The sequence below is a fragment of the Anneissia japonica genome, unplaced genomic scaffold, assembly GCF_011630105.1.
Source record: "Anneissia japonica isolate Jap-2015-1 unplaced genomic scaffold, ASM1163010v1 scaffold287728_len311106_cov174, whole genome shotgun sequence".
Taxonomy (NCBI): domain Eukaryota; kingdom Metazoa; phylum Echinodermata; class Crinoidea; order Comatulida; family Comatulidae; genus Anneissia; species Anneissia japonica.
This window is the reverse complement of record NW_022700489.1, coordinates 25,877-44,924: the sequence shown is the minus strand read 5'-3', so window position 1 is coordinate 44,924 and position 19,048 is coordinate 25,877. Positions and strand designations below refer to the sequence as shown.

At 31.4% G+C, this 19,048-nt stretch overlaps 1 protein-coding gene across 1 annotated transcript in view; it reads left to right on the top strand.

Moving 5' to 3' along the window:
* LOC117103333 (histone deacetylase 6-like) overlaps positions 1 to 19,048 on the top strand; it is a 77,421-nt gene that overhangs the window by 39,778 nt on the left and 18,595 nt on the right. The window contains exons 12-18 of the mRNA XM_033243872.1: positions 1,975 to 2,101; positions 7,557 to 7,622; positions 11,415 to 11,474; positions 11,843 to 11,932; positions 15,230 to 15,336; positions 17,581 to 17,648; positions 18,417 to 18,543. Of these exons, the coding sequence (XP_033099763.1) occupies positions 1,975 to 2,101; positions 7,557 to 7,622; positions 11,415 to 11,474; positions 11,843 to 11,932; positions 15,230 to 15,336; positions 17,581 to 17,648; positions 18,417 to 18,543 (645 nt within the window). The remainder of the gene's footprint in view (positions 1 to 1,974; positions 2,102 to 7,556; positions 7,623 to 11,414; positions 11,475 to 11,842; positions 11,933 to 15,229; positions 15,337 to 17,580; positions 17,649 to 18,416; positions 18,544 to 19,048) is intronic.

Here is a 19,048-nt window from a genome sequence, read left to right as displayed (position 1 = left end):
ATATCAATTATTTTTAAAATGCAAATCTTAATAAACTATTACATAGGTTTTGGAATTTTTAAAAGCTGTTTTCTTTAATCTTTTATAAGGTGTTTTCTTAAAACCGGCCTACATGGCTGATATCGAATGAATTTAATATTCATAGCTTTGGTATTATACTCAACCAATTTCTGTCAAATGAACAAAAATTCATGCAGAATCTAAATATACCAAAAATATAATATTGAATTTTTCCTACAAATGGCTGGCTTTGCCAGAGCTGGTTACATATTATCAAGACTTTTGGTTTGATTTAAGATTGGTCGAGGTTATGTGAAGTTGTAATATCTGTGTTGTGTGGTGGAGTTACTGCACTCAATTGAGTGCATTCTTCCTAATTTTTGTTAAATAATTAATTTAAATAAATAATGGGTTTGTTATTTTCAGCATAACTCAAAAGTAGAAGGATGGTTTAAGAGGAGTGTCCCTTTTTGATGTAGAAGGGACCAGTCAGTCTCTTCATATTTTATCCTAATCTGAAATATTTTAATTATATTATTGAATGCTTTTTAATTTTAAACATATTTTATTTAACTTTAACTTTTGAAATGGTATTGGACACCGCGTTTGTACAAGCTCTGTGAGCTTTTTATAGTTGTCCATTTCATATTTTTATTATATTATGTATTTCATTGCTAATAACACTTTTTTGATAAATAAATTGAAAATTAAATTTAATTGAAGTCACATGAGTCATAAAAATAAATATAAATTAAAAATAAATCCAATGCAGTGTTTCCCAGTTGGAACATTTTTACTGGTAAATTTTCCTATAAAAATTTGGCTATGCACGGAGTGCAGGGCATTACTCCTTTTGAGTGGGGTTTAATGAATTTAAAAACAACAATACATACAGTCTTAGCCTAGGCATGGATTGGAATGATGTTCATTAATACTGAAATAAGGCCAGGCTTGATTACCTAGGCCTAATCTATGGTTTTTTATTTTACAAACACAACATTTTACATTTACAAACACAACAAAATTAACTGGTTGGCCAGTTAATTTTTTTCGGTAAAATTGATGGCTAAAATGGCTTCGGGAGAAAACTCTTATGGAAAATGAATAAAATATTAATAACTCCTAGATTGAAGATTCCATGCAATTCAAAAGATTTAACTCAATATTCTGGGTTTAATTTTAAATGAACAGAGACAAACATTAATTATGATAATGATTAAAGACTAACCTTAGCAAGAGCATCTTGGTGAGTGACGTACAATACTAATTACCAAGAATTGTTTTACAAACAAGCTTGTGAATTATTTCAATTTGTTTTGATTGTTTAAGAGTGATAATCCTGATCTTTATAGAGGTCAGGAAAAAATACAATGATCTCCTGTCGGGGCTTTAGTTGTACGCAAAATGCATTGAGAAAATAATCTTTTAGAAGCTATGGGAATTATCGTGTCTATTTTGCTGTCTTATCTTTCAATTATTTTGTATAATTATACAGAGATGGTTTACCGGTGGTGAGTGAGTAACTGATTTTAAAAACAGACTGTGAAATTAACCTTTGCGCAAGTGCAGTTGATGCTCTTGGCAATTAAATCTGAGTTTGGACCTTGTGTCATTATTATTTTACAATTGCGATATAAATCATGAATTCGGTCTCACTACATATGAGTCACTTGGTTTTAATATGTTTTGGTTTAATAGCATATTTTAATAGATCACAATATAAACTTAAAGTTTGTCTTTGAATGAGTTTCTAGGATAAATAGATCCAGGGATGTGAGAAAACCTGGTTAAACTATAACTAGTTTGCAGGATTGAGATAAATTATTTTTTCCGGGAGGTTCTTGACTTGTTGCCGGAGTGCTGGAGGCTGTCCTGTGGACCCTTAAAATGTGGCATAGCTGTCAACAATAGCTCGAAATATTATCTAATTTAAAACTTTAATATTATGTATTTTTATTTCTTTATTTTTGGCAGTGTTTTATATTGCTCCATTCATCGATATGACAATAAAGAATACTACCCTCGTTTAGTGGACAGTAATTCAGAGCACATCGGACAGGGACGTGGGCAGGGTTACAACATCAATATTCCTTGGAATGCGGTAAGTACATTTTTAGGTTTGCTTTACATTCCCTTTAAATCCAGGATCTGAAAGAAAAAGATGTTTTAATGTGTGTTTTACACAAAAACAGTGTTTATTTTAAGATCTCTCTAATTAACGACCACTTTTCCGTGGTCCCACATGTTAAGAAATATCTTTAAAGCTTATATTATTCTTATTAGTGATCAAAGCGTTTTACTTTTTCTTCTTACCTGTTTGATATTTGTAATTGTATGGTTTTTTTTTTTTTATTTCTTCAAGTTTGTGAATAATATTATGAATTCAATACTGAAATATAGTCAGTAAATCAGTCATTGAAATAATAGAAAAGGGTGAAAACCAAAACACTCCCTATAGTTTCAGGACAGAACAATGGCTATTTATAGATCTAGTCTCTAACTATCCCTTTAATAAAACTTGTTTTATGATCATAAGCAAAGTAATGATAATTTTAATTTGACATAAAAGAAAAAAAAAGAAAACATGGTACTTGATCAAATCATTAAGTTGCAGCCAAAAACATTTTGGTGGTGTGTCGGAATGAACAAATTGGACAAACAGGAAACAATTTTTTTTAATTAACTTATAAAATTGTACTGTAAACTTTAATGCATACATTTGAGTAGCAACTAATGCTTCATAACCATAGGCAATATCATTAATGTGAATCAGGGGTGGTGCCAGCGGGGTGGGTGGGGGGCACTGCTTCCCCATCTGGGAGAGGGAGAAAAAGCACAATTTGTCGGGGAGAAAATATATTATATGTATTTTCTACACATTACTAGACTCTAAAATCATTTAAATAAGCCTTTGAAACCCCTAAATTGTCAAAACTTTCGGAGGCTTCGCCCCCTGGACCACTTTCAAGACCTTAGATAATCAAAGCTTGACCATGTCCACTTTGCTTTCATCAGGGAAATCTGACCCCTCGTTGAGGGCATTGATAGCTTTTGGTGTTGTTGCGTACATGGAGGGATGGAATTCTAATAAGTTGCGTGACGAAATTCTAATGAGTGGCGGGAAGTAAATACATTTTTTTTTTTTGTTAAAATTATTGTGTTAAAATTTGCTAAAATTATTTTTAAGTAAAAAATCATAAATTACACCTTTAAAATCATAATATTGTTATTTCATTTTTTCCAATTTATTTGTATTCAGTTGGCAGCAAGAAAGCTGATTTACAATTAAAACAAATTCACACACTAACAACACTATTGATTAAAATGATAATGTACAAAAGATATTACATATAAAAAATTAGAAATATAAGAATCAAGAATTGTGGAAATGGAATTGAAGCAAACACTTTTAAAAACATTATATTCATAAGCTATGGCATTCTAGTAAAGTGGTGGCCAGAATATCTTAACATGTTTGGTCTAAAATTAACTTTAATTCAACATAATTTCTTTTAAAGCTAAATCAAAAATTATACCTATAAAATCATATAAATTAGCAAACTATGATGAAAATGAGATCATAGCAAAGTGTCTACAGAAATTTAATTGGTTTCAATTGGTGGCAGAACAGATTTTGACCAATAAAAATGCTTAAATATTAATAATTAAGAAATGTATGTAAAAACATATTTTTACCTCAATTTGTACTATTGATACTGTCAACTATAAAACAAACCTAATTTTAAAATCTGATAAAAAATTCATCCTGCCACTTTTTGTACTTTCTTAATTGGGTCATTTGATATACAAAAAAATTTGTATGAGACATGTCGTGGCGAAATGGTGAAGTTGTCGCACAGTCCATTACTGAGTAAATTTGCTATAAAATATGGGAGCTCAAAAAAATTGCCTAAAAATCCAAATTTGTTTTTCACTATAGATTTCACTATAGATCAACAGTTTAATGTCTTATTAATCATGTCCCAAAGTATTAGTTCTGGAATGGAAGTGGTCAAGAAATTGTTTATTTAACGTTATTTTGATAGTTAATTCTATTAAACAATGTATGCACAAATAACTTTGAAAGGAAATTACTCAAAATAATGTTTATCTTGACTCTATAAGAGTACTGTACTTTCTCTTTCCAATAATTTAGGCTTGAAATATCCAATTTGAATGAATAACTCCTCATTTTAAAGATCACATACTCAGGTATCTCAAAATACCAATAACTTGAATTTCAATTTTTGCTACATTAGCCATTTTGCCACAACATACCTCATATTATCACCAAAAAAACCAAAAAAAAATTAGTTTTAAATGAAAAGATAATTGTTCTTTTAAGTGATGTAAATATTTTTATAAATGTTTGAAAATGAAAAGTCGGTGTTTAGGTTGAAATATTTTGGAATTACACCCAGAATTATTCAGTCTGTAAATTCTGAGATTTTGATGTGCAAAAAAAAAGGAAATTGCTGTAAGTTGACGAAAAGGTGAATTGAGAAAATCTATCATTTATTGTAGATGGCTAATGTGATCCTGCATATTAAATGATTTGTAAAGAAAGTCTAAGGATAGTTAAAGGCGGTGAGAATAAGGATGAATAAATAATGAATCAATGGAGATTACAATTACCATTATTATTTCCGTCGAGATGTTATTATGCAGAAATTGATTAGATTTTCCCACTGTGTAGGAGTTGATTTTGTAGGATAGCCAAGAATTAATTTCATTACAGTGTTTAAGTCACTGAATAGTAATATTATTAAAGTCAGTTAGATCAAACACATTGTAGGCTTATCGCTAAATGTTGTCAATGTGAAAATGATAAAATATTAATGTGTTATGATTTTTGAGAATTTTGTATGCATTAGACATTTTCTGAGAAAAAAAAAAAGAATTTGCCAAAATATTGATAGTTGCTATACCAGCATAGTGGTAATGTGACTATAATAATAATGTGGTTAAATCTAAATTAATGCAAGTCAACATACACCAGGCTAGACACCATTGTATGAATTTCTAAATCACTATATCTGGAATGCCACATATAACCCGTACATTGCAGCTGCAGTGTTTAAAATTTATGCAAATTATTATTATTATACATACTTTATATTATTATACAATATTGCAGTAACATATCTGTGTAAAGTAGCGTCATATTCTTTATATCAGCTGTATGGAACTGAAGGAGGCTATATGGTCCTGATTCTCTTATAGTGACATTGACATAAAACATGTTTTAAATTTCAATTAACACATTTTCATGAGCTGTTTGCATGATACTGCAGCAAAATAATTTGTTATTTGATATAGCGGTAGATCTAGAAAAAATGTGTGTTGGAGGTGCAAGCAAAAAGTCTGGGGGTCGAAGTCAATTGCAAAATGAACTCAATACAATAAATATAATTACAACGCTTTCAGAGGTATCAATACCATTGTCTTTTTTCTTCACTTCTTTCTTCTTTTCTTTTCCTCTCTAATTTTTTTTTTCTTTTGGGTGGTGGGGAGGGCTAGTGCTCCCCATGTACCCCCCCCCCAATCCGCCCCAGTGATATCTGCATGTTTGTGTTATCAGGGAAAGAGGTTTTCTAGATAGTGGACCCAGTCTGTCAATAGATGGGGCTCTTTATAAAAATGTATACTTAGTTGAGTGACCAGAAGAAAATACAAGTTTTTTTTGGTCTGCATATAAAAATATAATTTCTGTCATTTGTGTTTTCAAAAAAAATGTTTTAAAGGCAAGTAATTGTTCCTATTGTAAAGTGCAACTTTACAATAATTGCTTTATAAGTCAATCATCTTTTAGTACATTCTCATGGATGGAATGTTTTAAAAATTTTAAGATTGTAAAGTTATTGATAATGTCACAAGTAAAATTTATAATTGTTATTTTTTATTTTACTTATTGTACATATTTCAAATGGATTTTCATGCTGAGCATATTCTTTAACAAATGCTCCATTTTCCAAAAAGGGCTATACTACAATAATAAAAAAGGTACATTATTAAATAAACGTTTTCTTATCTCAGACTTCAGATAATTTACAGTAATGTTTCGTACTTCCCCACATTTTGCAACAGTAATTTACCGGAAGGATTTCAAACATATAGAATATCTCTGCCATAATAGTTTCCCTCTTAAAATGAAATATAAAACCACATATTTTAATAGAGTAGGAGTGGAGTATAATGCAATTAGAAAGGCTAAAATTTTTTAACATTATTTTCCAAACCTAATATAGAAAAGAAATATTTAAAAAATGAATGAAGACCAAAGATATGATACTTTAACAAGACATAAATGGATATACTGTAATACATTTATTCAATATACCCTGTTTTATTTCATTTTAATGTGTTTTACTGTATTCCATTCCTATCCACTTGCAAGCAAGTAGTGACCAGAATTTATATAGATTTCTTTATTATTTGTTTGTGTATTTATCTTAGTATATATTTATAGTATATTATAACATTTAAATAATATGTAATTACTTTAACTAAACTCTTCTATTTTTCACTTCATATTGATTTTGTCTTTATAAATAAATTTAATTCAAAATCTTTACAATTTTATTTCTTTATGTTTTTACGGTTAAAATTTGTCAAATTGTGGTCTCTGCTTTAATTTTATTGTAATCATTACATCTGCTTGTGGGCAATTCCATGTTAAGTACTACCATATATTTTTTGGCCAAAGTAAATTTAACTTGTGATAAATTTAAGGTACTCGTTATCCATTGTTGAGACTATGAGGTTGATATTTGGAAACAAATCTTGATCGGCAAACAATCACACTACATGTTTAGAATGTGTTACATTGATTGATTGATTGATGGACTTATAGCCATCTAGTATGTGCGTTACTGTCAATGCTTGAATAAGCGCTGTGCTCAAATAAGCACAGCCCCAAAACCTGATTTTTTCCACTAAGTGCCATTCTCGAATACACGCTACAGCGCTTAATCGGGAGTATATAATACCCTGTGTGTAATGAAACACTTTGAGAATCAGGGTTTTAAATACAATGTGTACAGTGTTAAAATGAATAAATAACACAATGAAGGCACAAGCATTGCTTTATATATGTACGTTTATTTACGATGATTTTCGACCTATGATAGGCCTACCGGACTACGGGAATATGTGAGATAGGTAACATGAGAACAGGCATGGAAAGCCCCACGACAATATTTTTTATAAAGTGCCTCTCTTGAATAAGTGGCACTCTCGAAATAAGCGCCGCACTGAAGCCTCCAAAAGTTCTGTAAAGTGCATGGTATATCAATTAATAACTTGTTGGTTGCTGTTGTTATTTTTATTGTTATTTTTGTTAATGTTATTATTATTATTCTTATTTTTGTTTTTGTTCTTGTTCTCTTTGTTTTATTGAGGAAAAGTTTGATGTTACTTGTTGTTTCTAGTTGTCATTTTTTATTGTCGTGCTTATTTGTGTCATTGTTGTTGTTGTTGCTATTGTTAATGACATCAAAATTTAATATTGTAGTGTTTAATATATGATTTTTTTTTTGTCTAATTTAAATTCTTAGGCTGGGTTTGGTGATACTGAATACTTGGCAGCCTTCCAACAAGTTATCCTTCCGGTGGCATATGAGGTACAGTATATCTTCATTTTCTTTTAAAATGACTGTATTTTCACCCTTTTGCTTGTAAATTCTGTCAATTATTTAACATTTATAAATCCAGAATATTTTAACTGTGAAAAAACCAAGCTCTGATTTGATATTTTGTAGAGTATTTTCTGAGACACTGAATGATTGTTCAATTTTTGGGAATGGATTGAAGATAGAGATTTTTGAGTATGAAAATTATGAGACCGAAAGGTCCACTGATTAATCTCAGTTAAGATAGTATATACTCCAAGTATCGAAATGCAAGCCATCGTTTCGGGATTCAATATTTTGACATTAATTATGTCATCATCAGGAATGATGATGACGTCATCATGATGGTTCAATATTTCGACATTAATTATGTCATCATCGAGGTCCCCGATGAGGTTGCCGATGCCCCAGACGAGGGGTCAGATTTTCTTGACGAAAGCAATCTGGCCGTGGTCGAGCTTCGATTAAAAGGCTTCGAAAGTGGTCCAGGATCAATTTAATTCTCAGCTTAATAAAAATAATAATAGTGTAGTTTTATATAGCGCACATATCTATCTAATGTAACATGCTCAGGGCGCTTGATAATGTGGACTAGGAACTCGATCAATGACTTTCTTCACCCCTAAGGGTCCCTTTGTGTCTGTGCTACCCGGTACTAACAACTATCGTCATCCACCACATTAAGCCCGTGTGCACATTACAGAACGCTGCACCACCAGAAATACCCCACTGGAAATAAGTCTTCTTCAGACTTTCATGGGTTATCCTTGGTGTTTAAAGAAGTTAGTAAAATTAGTAAATATTTTTTTTTTTGAGTTCTGTTTTATAATCTCAAATGATGTACTTGGCAAATAAGCCAAAGTGTACACTAGACCTACGGTGTATAGTCCTATCCCAGAAGACTTGTTCTACCACCAGAACCATAGGCGAACCAGCACCGATAATAAAGACACCGATATTATGACTAGACGTTGCTGCGCCCCTACTAACCGCTCGGCCATTCGACTCGCCTATCTTATTGCTCTTTTTTTGTATACATTCTTTCATGTTCTTGTGCGAGTCCTACATATTACCACGGGTGAAAACAACTTTACAGACCGTTGGTGCACCAACTTGGTATCATTTAATTGAGAAGTGAAGGGGAAGAGGGTGATTGTACAATGCATATTTCCATGGTGTGAGAATTAACTCCAGCAGTACTGGGAAAGGCCATTGTTTTTGTTCTGATTGTTTTTTTTTCCCCTTTTTTCTTGCATATATTTTTCCTATCTTTTTGCACTGTTTTTTTCTGGCCTTCACTTCCCATGCTTAGAATTTTTCCGTGCTTTGCTTGTTTTTCCTTTTTTTCTTTTTTTTTTCCACTTCATTAAAATTATATTGGTTTTCCGTTTTTTTTTTTAACATTATAGCTTTAAATGACTTTTGTTTTTGTTGCAATTTCAACTTCATTTCTCACTAAAGCAAAGTGGAAAAGTCCTATGTTCTGTTGTTGAAACAGACATAGTAAAGCCTTGTTGTATTTTTTTTTTTATTTAAGCGGACTTCTTAAGCACTATGGAAATTCTGTAGTGAGACCTAATGAAGTTGCTGCTGAAATTTTGCCTATTTACAGATGTTTTTTGTAAAATTCTACAACTGTACGTGCAATTTTGAGCAACAAATATCTTGCACTCAAGGTTTGGGTGCTACCAACATTGTTCATTTACTACACACTATGGAAATCTGAAGACAGTTACGGAAATACATTTTACGAACTTGAAAATTCCGATTTGAGCGAGCATCACATGGAATTCTAATGTTATATAACAAGTCGCAATAAGCCAAACTTGAACTTAACTGTTTTTAGCACTCATTAGAGTGATTTTCAATATATTTGATTTTATTGGCTTACGATCACTAATATTTTTAGTAACAATCATCATTAAAAGTAGTCAAAATATGTTTTTCTCCTTGCAGGTCACCTGCAAGTAATTCCATCCAATCAGAAATAATGGCTTTTTAGCCCACACAGTGTCTTTATGAAAAAAAAAAAAAATCAGCAATCCAAAATCCAAGAGATAGTAACATTTCAATTCCAATGTTATGATCAATTTCAATGTTGTATATAAAAATGCTTTGTTTAAATATATTAATGCTATTATTAGACAATTTTAATATGTCTATATCAGAGTAGAGTTGATGTAAATCATCAACTGGAAATGATCTGTAGACAGTCTTTTCCTATTACCAAATTGTTGGCTCGATTTACTTCTCCTTTTCCATGATGATGCATCGGTTTTGCCGAGTGATAAGCAAGTTGACGTTTCCAGATCATTAAATTCATTGCTGGAGTCATCTTGGGCTTGTCAATGAAATGTTGTTTCAATTTTTGCATGGGAAAGAAACTTCAGCATGATTGAAAATTGCATAGAAAATTTAGCGTTGCTTTAATCATGGAGGAATTAGTTTAGTCTATACTAATTCTTCCATGCTTTAATGAACATGATCAGTCCATGTTGGGGGAAGTATTATATTTATTCTTTCTTTCAACGGGATAGCATTTTCAATAGCGCAGTACTGCTTTTCAAAATGGTCCAAACAGAAGTAGAATATTAAACAGAACACAAAAGTATAAAAATACAAGAAAAAAGTTTTCTTGTAAACCCAAATTACACATGGCACGAAAATTTGATGTAAAGTTCAAATTGCAAAAAAACCTTGTAGGTAAGTAGTCCTTTCTATACCCTTAAGTTTCTGCTAGCAAATATGGAATTTTGTAGAGCAATGTCTGCAAATATCGGAAAACAGATTTTGTTTTTCTTTTTGCTTTACCTGTGACCCATTAATAAAAGTTCATCTTAGGTACTTATTTTAAAATGAGCAATTTTATTTAATTTTGTTTATTGGTTTCGTTGCTGTTGCTGCTGCTGCAGTTGTAGTTGTTGTTATTACTGTTGAAGTTATTGTTATTATTACGAACTAATTCATTTATTGACTCACTAAATTTGTTAAAGCTTGATCATCAAATAATAATAATTTTTATTATAATCTTTTGTGCATCTTTCAAAATGCAAAGAAAGTACCAAAGATTTTACAACATTATTTCACCTTTTCACTCGATTTATTGGCTAAACTCAAACAACCGCCTCCTCTCACTTTGTGTGCGGTAGAGCACATTACTCATCTTAAATTAAAATTAAATGTTTAAATTTTAATTGTGTAGAAATACACACTTTTGAGATGTGATGCTATACCAAAACTGACTTGGTGACCTCTGACATATAGAAGATTAAAACTATAACTACATATTCAACAAAGCACAAGCACTATACATAATTTGTACGTGTCTAACAAGAAAAAAACATAATATTTAACAAGCTTGTGTACAGCAGAATGTGAGTTGGTTACTGCTTGTATTTAAGATTTGATTTTATATCTAAACTTTAATAATAATAATATCTTTAATTTATATGGTGCCAATACCAAACAAGATCCAAGGCCTAACACATGTGAAAAGCCACCAGAAAACAAGTGGCCTTTCTGTGACTGAAAGTTGCAATTAGAGTTGGAAGAAGTTATGTAATTTGGAAGTTGGTTCCAGAAATAGGCAGTAGCAAAAGCAAAAGAACATTGACTGTAGGTTTTGGTACAGCATTTGGAGACAGAAAAAAGGATTTGAGAGGATGATTGGAGACGGCGAGATGGAGTTAATCAGGAAATCATTTAACGTAAATACATGAAAGTATGATTTTTTAATTAATTGTGTAATTTTCCATATTTTTACATTTTTGTACTCTCTTACAGTTTAATCCTCAGTTAGTTTTAGTCTCTTGTGGCATGGATGCAGCTATCGGTGATCCAAAGGTAAAAATTTGTTATTGAATTCTTAAAAGAATTGTTTATTTCCATCTGTTGAATTGCAGGTGGTACATTGTAGCACAATAAACTCAAATTTAAATTAAATTCTTTTCTTAATGCATTGGGAATTTTTACCTGAAGTGAATATCAAATAATAATATTTGTGTATTTCTCAATATATTGAGGAATTTTTTGTCAGATTTTTTTAAATAGTTATTTTAATGTTATAAATAAATGATATTAAGGAAAATCTTAACATTGGAACTCACGGTGTGATAATTTTCCTAGTAGTATGTATATGCCAGATACACTTGTATTTTAAACTTCTATAATTCTATTCGTTGATGAATGTCATTATTTGTTCATTTTTTTAGGGTGAATTTAATGTCAGTCCAGCATGTTACGCACACATAACGAGCATGCTTATGGGGCTTGCAGATGGTAAAATTTGCTTTTCATTAGAGGTAATATCTTCTTAATCTAACTCATTTTTTGAATTTGAAAATGATGAAGTAGAACAATTAATCTTGAATATCACTATAATCAATTCTATAAATTCTATATAATTTTAAATTGTTTTTTTTTTTTTTTTTTTTTTTGTAGAAGTATGTTGTTAGATTAAACGTAAAAGTTTTTGTAAAGTCAATATATGTAGGGTCTTGAGATTTAAAATCTATGATTTGATTAAGACTTTTTATAAAGTGTATTAAAATTTAATTGTTGAATTTGTACAACATTAATTTATAAGGGTGTGACACAGCATGTAAGGCCTTTCAATATATTGAAAGGTTGGGGGTTTGAGACCGATGCTCATTTTATTTATTTTATTTGAACCATATTAAATGAGGGTGGTCCATCCAGCAAAAGCTAATCATATAAATTGGTATCTGGTAGGAGGGTGAATAATTCGGAATTAAATTAGTAGTGCTGATTACACGCAAATAGGAATACTTCCACTGGCGTATCTAGAAGTCTTGAAATGGGGTTGCTGATGGTGGGGGACACAAATTGAAGTGGGGGGACTCGATGATCAGTTGAGGGGCACTAAGTCTCAAAATAAGGTGATTTTATGTAATTTTTAACTACTAAGATAGTATAATACATACTCCAAGTATCGAAATGCACGCCATCGTGTCGGGATTCAATATTTCAACATTAATTATGTCATCATCAGGAATGAAAAATTATCCATATTTGCAAGCTATATGCACAAGAGTACCAAGAGTGTTTGACCAATCAAAACATTACTCCTAGTAGGTGACATAGCTATGAATAAACTAAAGATCAAAGCATTCTTACCCTACTGATCAGAGTTACCTACAAAAACAAAGAAAGCTCCTTTGAAGCTTTCAACCCATTTTTAAGCAATGGGTGTAGCCTACGTAGAGCAAACGCTTCTTTAAACAATAGTATACAGTAGACCAATTTTGCGAACTGTCTATAATGTTAGTATTAGAAAATATTAAACCTAATTTATTACATACATTATACAGGCTACATTATCATTTTCAAGTATACCTTGTAAACCTAAAACATATTGGAATGCCTCACAGTTGTGTATATGATCATTTATAACACTATTTAATCATCATCAGATCGTGAAGAATGTTCTTTAAGTCTAGTTATTAAGTATCTATCAGTCTTACCAATGTAATCACTATTACAACCTAATATTGAACTTTTTGATTTGATTTGATTTATTAGGTACTCGACATAACAATACAAGACAAATGAGCACCAGGATTACCCATTAAGCCGATGATAGTCATGCTCATTTTCAATGGGGTCCTTATAAAACCAACACAATAAGAAACACAAAAAAGACAGAAATAGATTTTAATTAATTAACTACTTGTAAGTGATTTTTTTTTGGGGGGGGGGGCGACTGGGAGGGGCTCAAGTAATTTTGAAGGGAAGTGTGCACTCCCTAGATATACGCTACTGGAATTGAATAATCCCCCGGGTGTGCAGAAGGCCTGCACATTTGTATGATTTATTCTGTATTCAATGACCTGGCGCTTTTTACCTGCTTATTGGATACAGCTACAGTCGGCAACCTTTTACCCCTCCCCCCAGGACCCAAAATAAAAGAAGATGTCTCTACAACCAGATACTCATGTATACAGCATTATATATCAAAATACTATGTAGTGTCTCGTAACAATATTTTGCTGTGGAGAATGGTTTTCCTGCAATTTTGTTTAGATTATATTTTTGATAAAATCTGGTTCTCCAGCCAGAAAGTTGTTTCAGTTTTTCGAAGACATGAAAGCCTCCATAAGCACTCCTTCTTGCCCATAATTCCTATTTTGCACGAGAAGATTATAAAAATATTAGCTTGCGTACTAGTAGATTGCCCTGGAAAGAAGTGTGTGGGCAATGATGCAAATGATGACTGCGTTTGGGTGTTCAATCACAATAACGTTGGTAAAAAACCCCCTTGCGGTGATGTTATACTTATTTGAGTGCTGAGACTTAAAAGAGTGAAAATGACGATGCCTATTCATGGTACACCACCACCCATAGGGAAGTTTTATCAAGCATATCAATAAAGGCCTGTTTATACTTGCAACGATAACAATAATAAGCTGAAAAGCAATTGTTCATATAGAAAATAAAAGATATAAGAGAAGTTTTTTGCACTAGGACGATTCGATGACAAAATATTTTGACAAATCAATTCAAATGACGTCATAATCATAGAAAAAAGATAAAATTGTTGTTACTACTACAATTTTATGGTTTTTCTATGATTATGACATCATTTGAATTAATTTGTAAACATATTTTTTTATCATATACATGATAAATCCTCATCGAATCGTCCTAGTGTCAAAACTTCTTACTTTTTAAATTTTCTATATAAACAGTTGCTTTTTAGCTTATATAATATGGAATAATTCGAACATTGTGCATGATTGATTATCCAATCTGTTAAAAAGTGCATTGAGAGTTTTCTGGATATGTTCCCTATGTAAATCCTATAAAATAGTGAAAATAATAATAAAAATCTTGAAAAGTAATTAAGATAACCAACCTTCATTGAGACACGCAGCGAATCATTTCATTTTTCTGCAGTTTACAGCTATCTTTTCTAAAAACATCTTAAAATTGATCAGCCAATTAGAATGGTCTATTAATTTTTGTGCTCTATTTTTCGATTTCATGTTAATATCTTTTAAATATAAGTAATTGGCCCATTTATGATATGGAACTTATTTTTATGTCCGAGTTTATTAGCTCATAATACACAGAGTTAACATTACGGATAATAGTACTCGACCCAGTAATCGATATACTTTACATAATAACTGACAATAGTAATGGAAATGTGAATGCATGAATTTCAAAATGATTCCTTGTACGTACTTCAAATGATTTAATTTTTGTTGTTTGCGCAACCACTTAACAACATCGTATATGTAAAGTGACATTAAATTATAATGATTCCTGGAAGTCTGAAATTATGGTAGATAAACTGATTACCTTATATCCATGCATATAAAATGAGGCTTGAAATAGAAAATTACGATCGAAAATCGGGGGGGGGGGGGGGGGGGGGGGGGGGGGTCGTCTTATTTATGCAACACATACACATTTTTTTTATTTTTAAATGATGTGTGGATTGTTGGTACCACTCAAATTTTCTACTGAAATAAAGCTACAGCTGTTAGTATGAATGAAGGCTATTCATTGGTTTATTTGATATATATATATATATATATATATATATATATAAAATGTATTTCTTTTATCAATAGGGTGGTTATTGCTTAGAGAGTTTGGCTGAAGGTATCGCTATGGTTACAAGGACATTGCTTGGCGACAGTTGTCCACTGCTACAGCCTCAGCAGCAACCTCATGAAAGGTGAAGCCAATGTGCATTGTTATTGTTGATAAAGACATTGGTTTTTATATTGCATACTAGTAAAGAGTTTCGGTAATTATTGGTTGGTTTATGACCAGGGAAAAAGAAAGTGAGCTTTATAACTTCTTCAAGGAAGAAGTGCATTATAAATGCCCATACCAGTACCAGTTTAAATAAAATAGAACAAATGTTACTCCGCATAAAGAAAGGGAGGCCATGATTCGATGTTTCGACCTTTATTGGGTCATCTTCAGGAATGAAGATGACCCAATAAAGGTCAAAAAGTACCAGTTTATCAGTTGGTTAAACTGTTAGAAACTGATGAATCCGTTGACGAGTCAAGTAGGTCAACCGGTAAGGGGTGCTGCTAACAACAGCCTTCAAATTGGCGCTAGCTTGAGCCGCTCCGCACATGGTTTGGTTAGTAGATCATATGACAGTGAGGTACTAATATATAATGTTCCATTTAACAAAGCTACAATTTATTGAACATTTGTTGTTCATTCATTCTTTATTTAGACTTTTATGAAAATCACAATACAATTTTTACATACAGTTAAATAAAACTAAAAAAAAAATAAATTCACAATACAGAATAAAGGATTAACAAAAGCAATTAAAATCAACACACAAGCTAGCATTGTTCCATCAAATTAAAATATTTTATTCAATTGTAGATACAAAAACCATTTAAATCCAACATTTCCTTATGAAGTTACAAGCCTTTAAACACACATCTGTTAAGAGAAATATTTGAGAAATCAGCCTTCAAAGTTTATGATTTTGGCATTTCTCAGGCAGAAACCATCACCAAATCATTAAAAATTGTTGTTTTAATATTGAAAATGGGGAAAATAACGGCATAGCATGATGTATAGATATACAAAGGTTAGTTTTAGTGTAATAAAATAGATTTCAAAAACTATTGACGTTCCAGCAAGTTAGGTCATTATCTCTAAAACATGATTTGCAACGAGTCTCTACAAGATTTTATCCTACTGCATAAGGATCTTTGTCATATTGTTTGATGGATTCCTATTACTCAGGTCATCTGTGTTTTGCAGGTGATGTGTAGGTGGAGTATGTGTGGCCTACTTTTTATTACATCTGTCATGATGTCGCAGTTCATTGACTCAAAGTAAATTTGCACGGGAAATCAGTGAAGGGAACAAAAAATGCTCTCAGCCGTGCATTGTACTTCGTTCATTAAATAGAACCATTAATTTTGTCATGTGACCTATAATCAACCAATCAAATATAAATGATTTAAAAATTGTATATTTAAACATAATGTTTAATTTTAGCAGCAAGTCGAGGTTGAAATTTGGGACATATGTATTGATAAGAATGATAAACATGATATTTATGATAATACAATTGCATTTAAGTGTATTTCCAGTTTAACCAAGTACCGGTAGGCATTTTTGCTCGAAGCCCTTTTAATATCTTGCACACTTTGAGTGCTTTGATACGTTGCTATACCGCTGTATAAATCCAAATACATCACCTTACATTTCCAAACTTAATTCGATAAGAATAGTAATAAAACTTAAAACTAAATAAATAAAAAGATATCTATTGATTTTTATTTTCAAATGATCTTTTAACTATCCCTTATTTTCCAAAATTTTTCATTTGGTTTTTCCTACTATTAATTCCCATTTAAATATATTGAACAATATTTTTAAATATATAATTTACAAACACTGAACGTAAATGCAAAAAGAATTAAAGACATGTTTGTATTTAATTGGACTATGTGGTGTATTTATACCAATGCTTGACATTCCTTCAATTGAAGAATTTTTTTTTTATGAATAATAACATTTTCATGTGTGTTGGTTATAGATGGGATAGGTTACAGTATTGGCACCAGCAGTATTTGCCCGACGTGGAACCCAAGGTCCCTGAATAAAGAAAGTAGGCGTGGTCAGACGTCGCTCAAAATCTCTTAACTTTTTCCGGGGGTAAAGCCCCCCAAAAATATGATAGTTTTGGGGTTATCAAAGGTTTATTTAATCGATTTTTGGGTCTACAATATGTAGAAAATACATATACATATTTTTGTTTTCCCAGACAAATTGTTTGTTTTGTCTCCGACGGTGAGGAGAGGGGGAGTTCTCCCCGACGGGGGACACTCCCCCCACCACCTTCCCCTTGCTGGCACCACCACTGCCAGGTCATGTTATAGATACAAATTATATTTAATTGTGAGCTTTAAAGATAATTTTTTGTTTCTTGCAGTGCTGTGGAAAGTATCTTAGAGACAATTGCAAATATTAAACCCTTCTGGAAATGTCTGCAGTTTCAAGGTATGTGTATTTTTATCTGATAATTACATTTTTATTAAGCACCCCATCACCATACTTAAAGGTTATATTTTATGCCAATATTACACTAAACTCTATTAAAGTTAATTGTGAAATTTCCATTAATTTTAAATGATTGCATCACCTCTTTATGTCAATGATCCTACATACACCTACATTCTGATGTCACTGAATGTTATTAAAATTAAATTAAAATTGCATTAAACTGTATTAAAGTTAATTGTGAAATTGCCATTAATTTAAATGTTTATCCCATGTATATTTGTCAGTGATGAAATGATTCATAATTAGCAAGCATTTGAACAAGAAGAAAGCATAATATAATGAAAAGGAAAAAAAATGCCCATATGAAAGTATCCTATTAGACATTTAAATTTACATTTAAGTTAAATTTTATTATTTTTATTTAACTTTTTTTCTATATGAAGTATCATGTCAAAGTATCCTATTAAACATTTAAATTTACAAGTAAGTTAAAGTTTATTATATTTATTTATTTTATAGGTTTTTTTATAGAAGAAAAAAACACATGCATTTTTAAATATATCAGAACATTTTTTTGCATATACATACAATTTGATGTCACTGTAGGCATCTGAACATATGTTTACATAGATGTGACATGAAGTTTGTTGACATTTTCAGCTATCATGATGATTATTGGCTCACTATAAATTTAAGCATGGGTGCAGTTACTGTCTCTATGATAATATTTTCATACATTTGGTTTTCATTTATATATTTTTTAAGGGTCTATCAAAGATGATGCAAATTTTTCAGAGGAGAAGCCCACATCTGGTAGTGATATGAATCCAGAGCCTGTAAGCACATTAGCCAACATGATGGCAGAAATCAAACTTGCAGTTCCGGAGCATAGGTAAGACTAGTAATGGCAGTATAGCTGGGCACGCATTCACTGAACCCGACAGCCGTGACGAGACATGCACAGCAGATCATTTTTGTCGTTGCATGGTCATATGACGATATATTATTTGTTTTTATTGACTAATCAATTGTATCTTAAGTATATAACCTGTTGTTTTAACACCATTCAACTTTATTATTGTATTTAAAGTTTGAACCTTGGAAAAGAATTTCATGTAAACCTTTTTTACTGGACAAGTAAACAAAAACTTGATCTTGAGTATTACAATGGTCCTGTCGAGTGGATTTGAATCTTGGTGGTTAAGATGCTTGTCTGGCATAGTTCATGTGTTAAACAGGTTATTTTTCCCACAACTAAAAACAATTTCTTTTCCTGCCTTGTCTTGTCTAATGCCCAACAACCTTTCCACTTCTTTAAACTCTGTCCAGACTCATGATGCTCCTATATATGGTCATGTGTGATGTCATCATGACCATATTTAGGCATATCGCTTTTA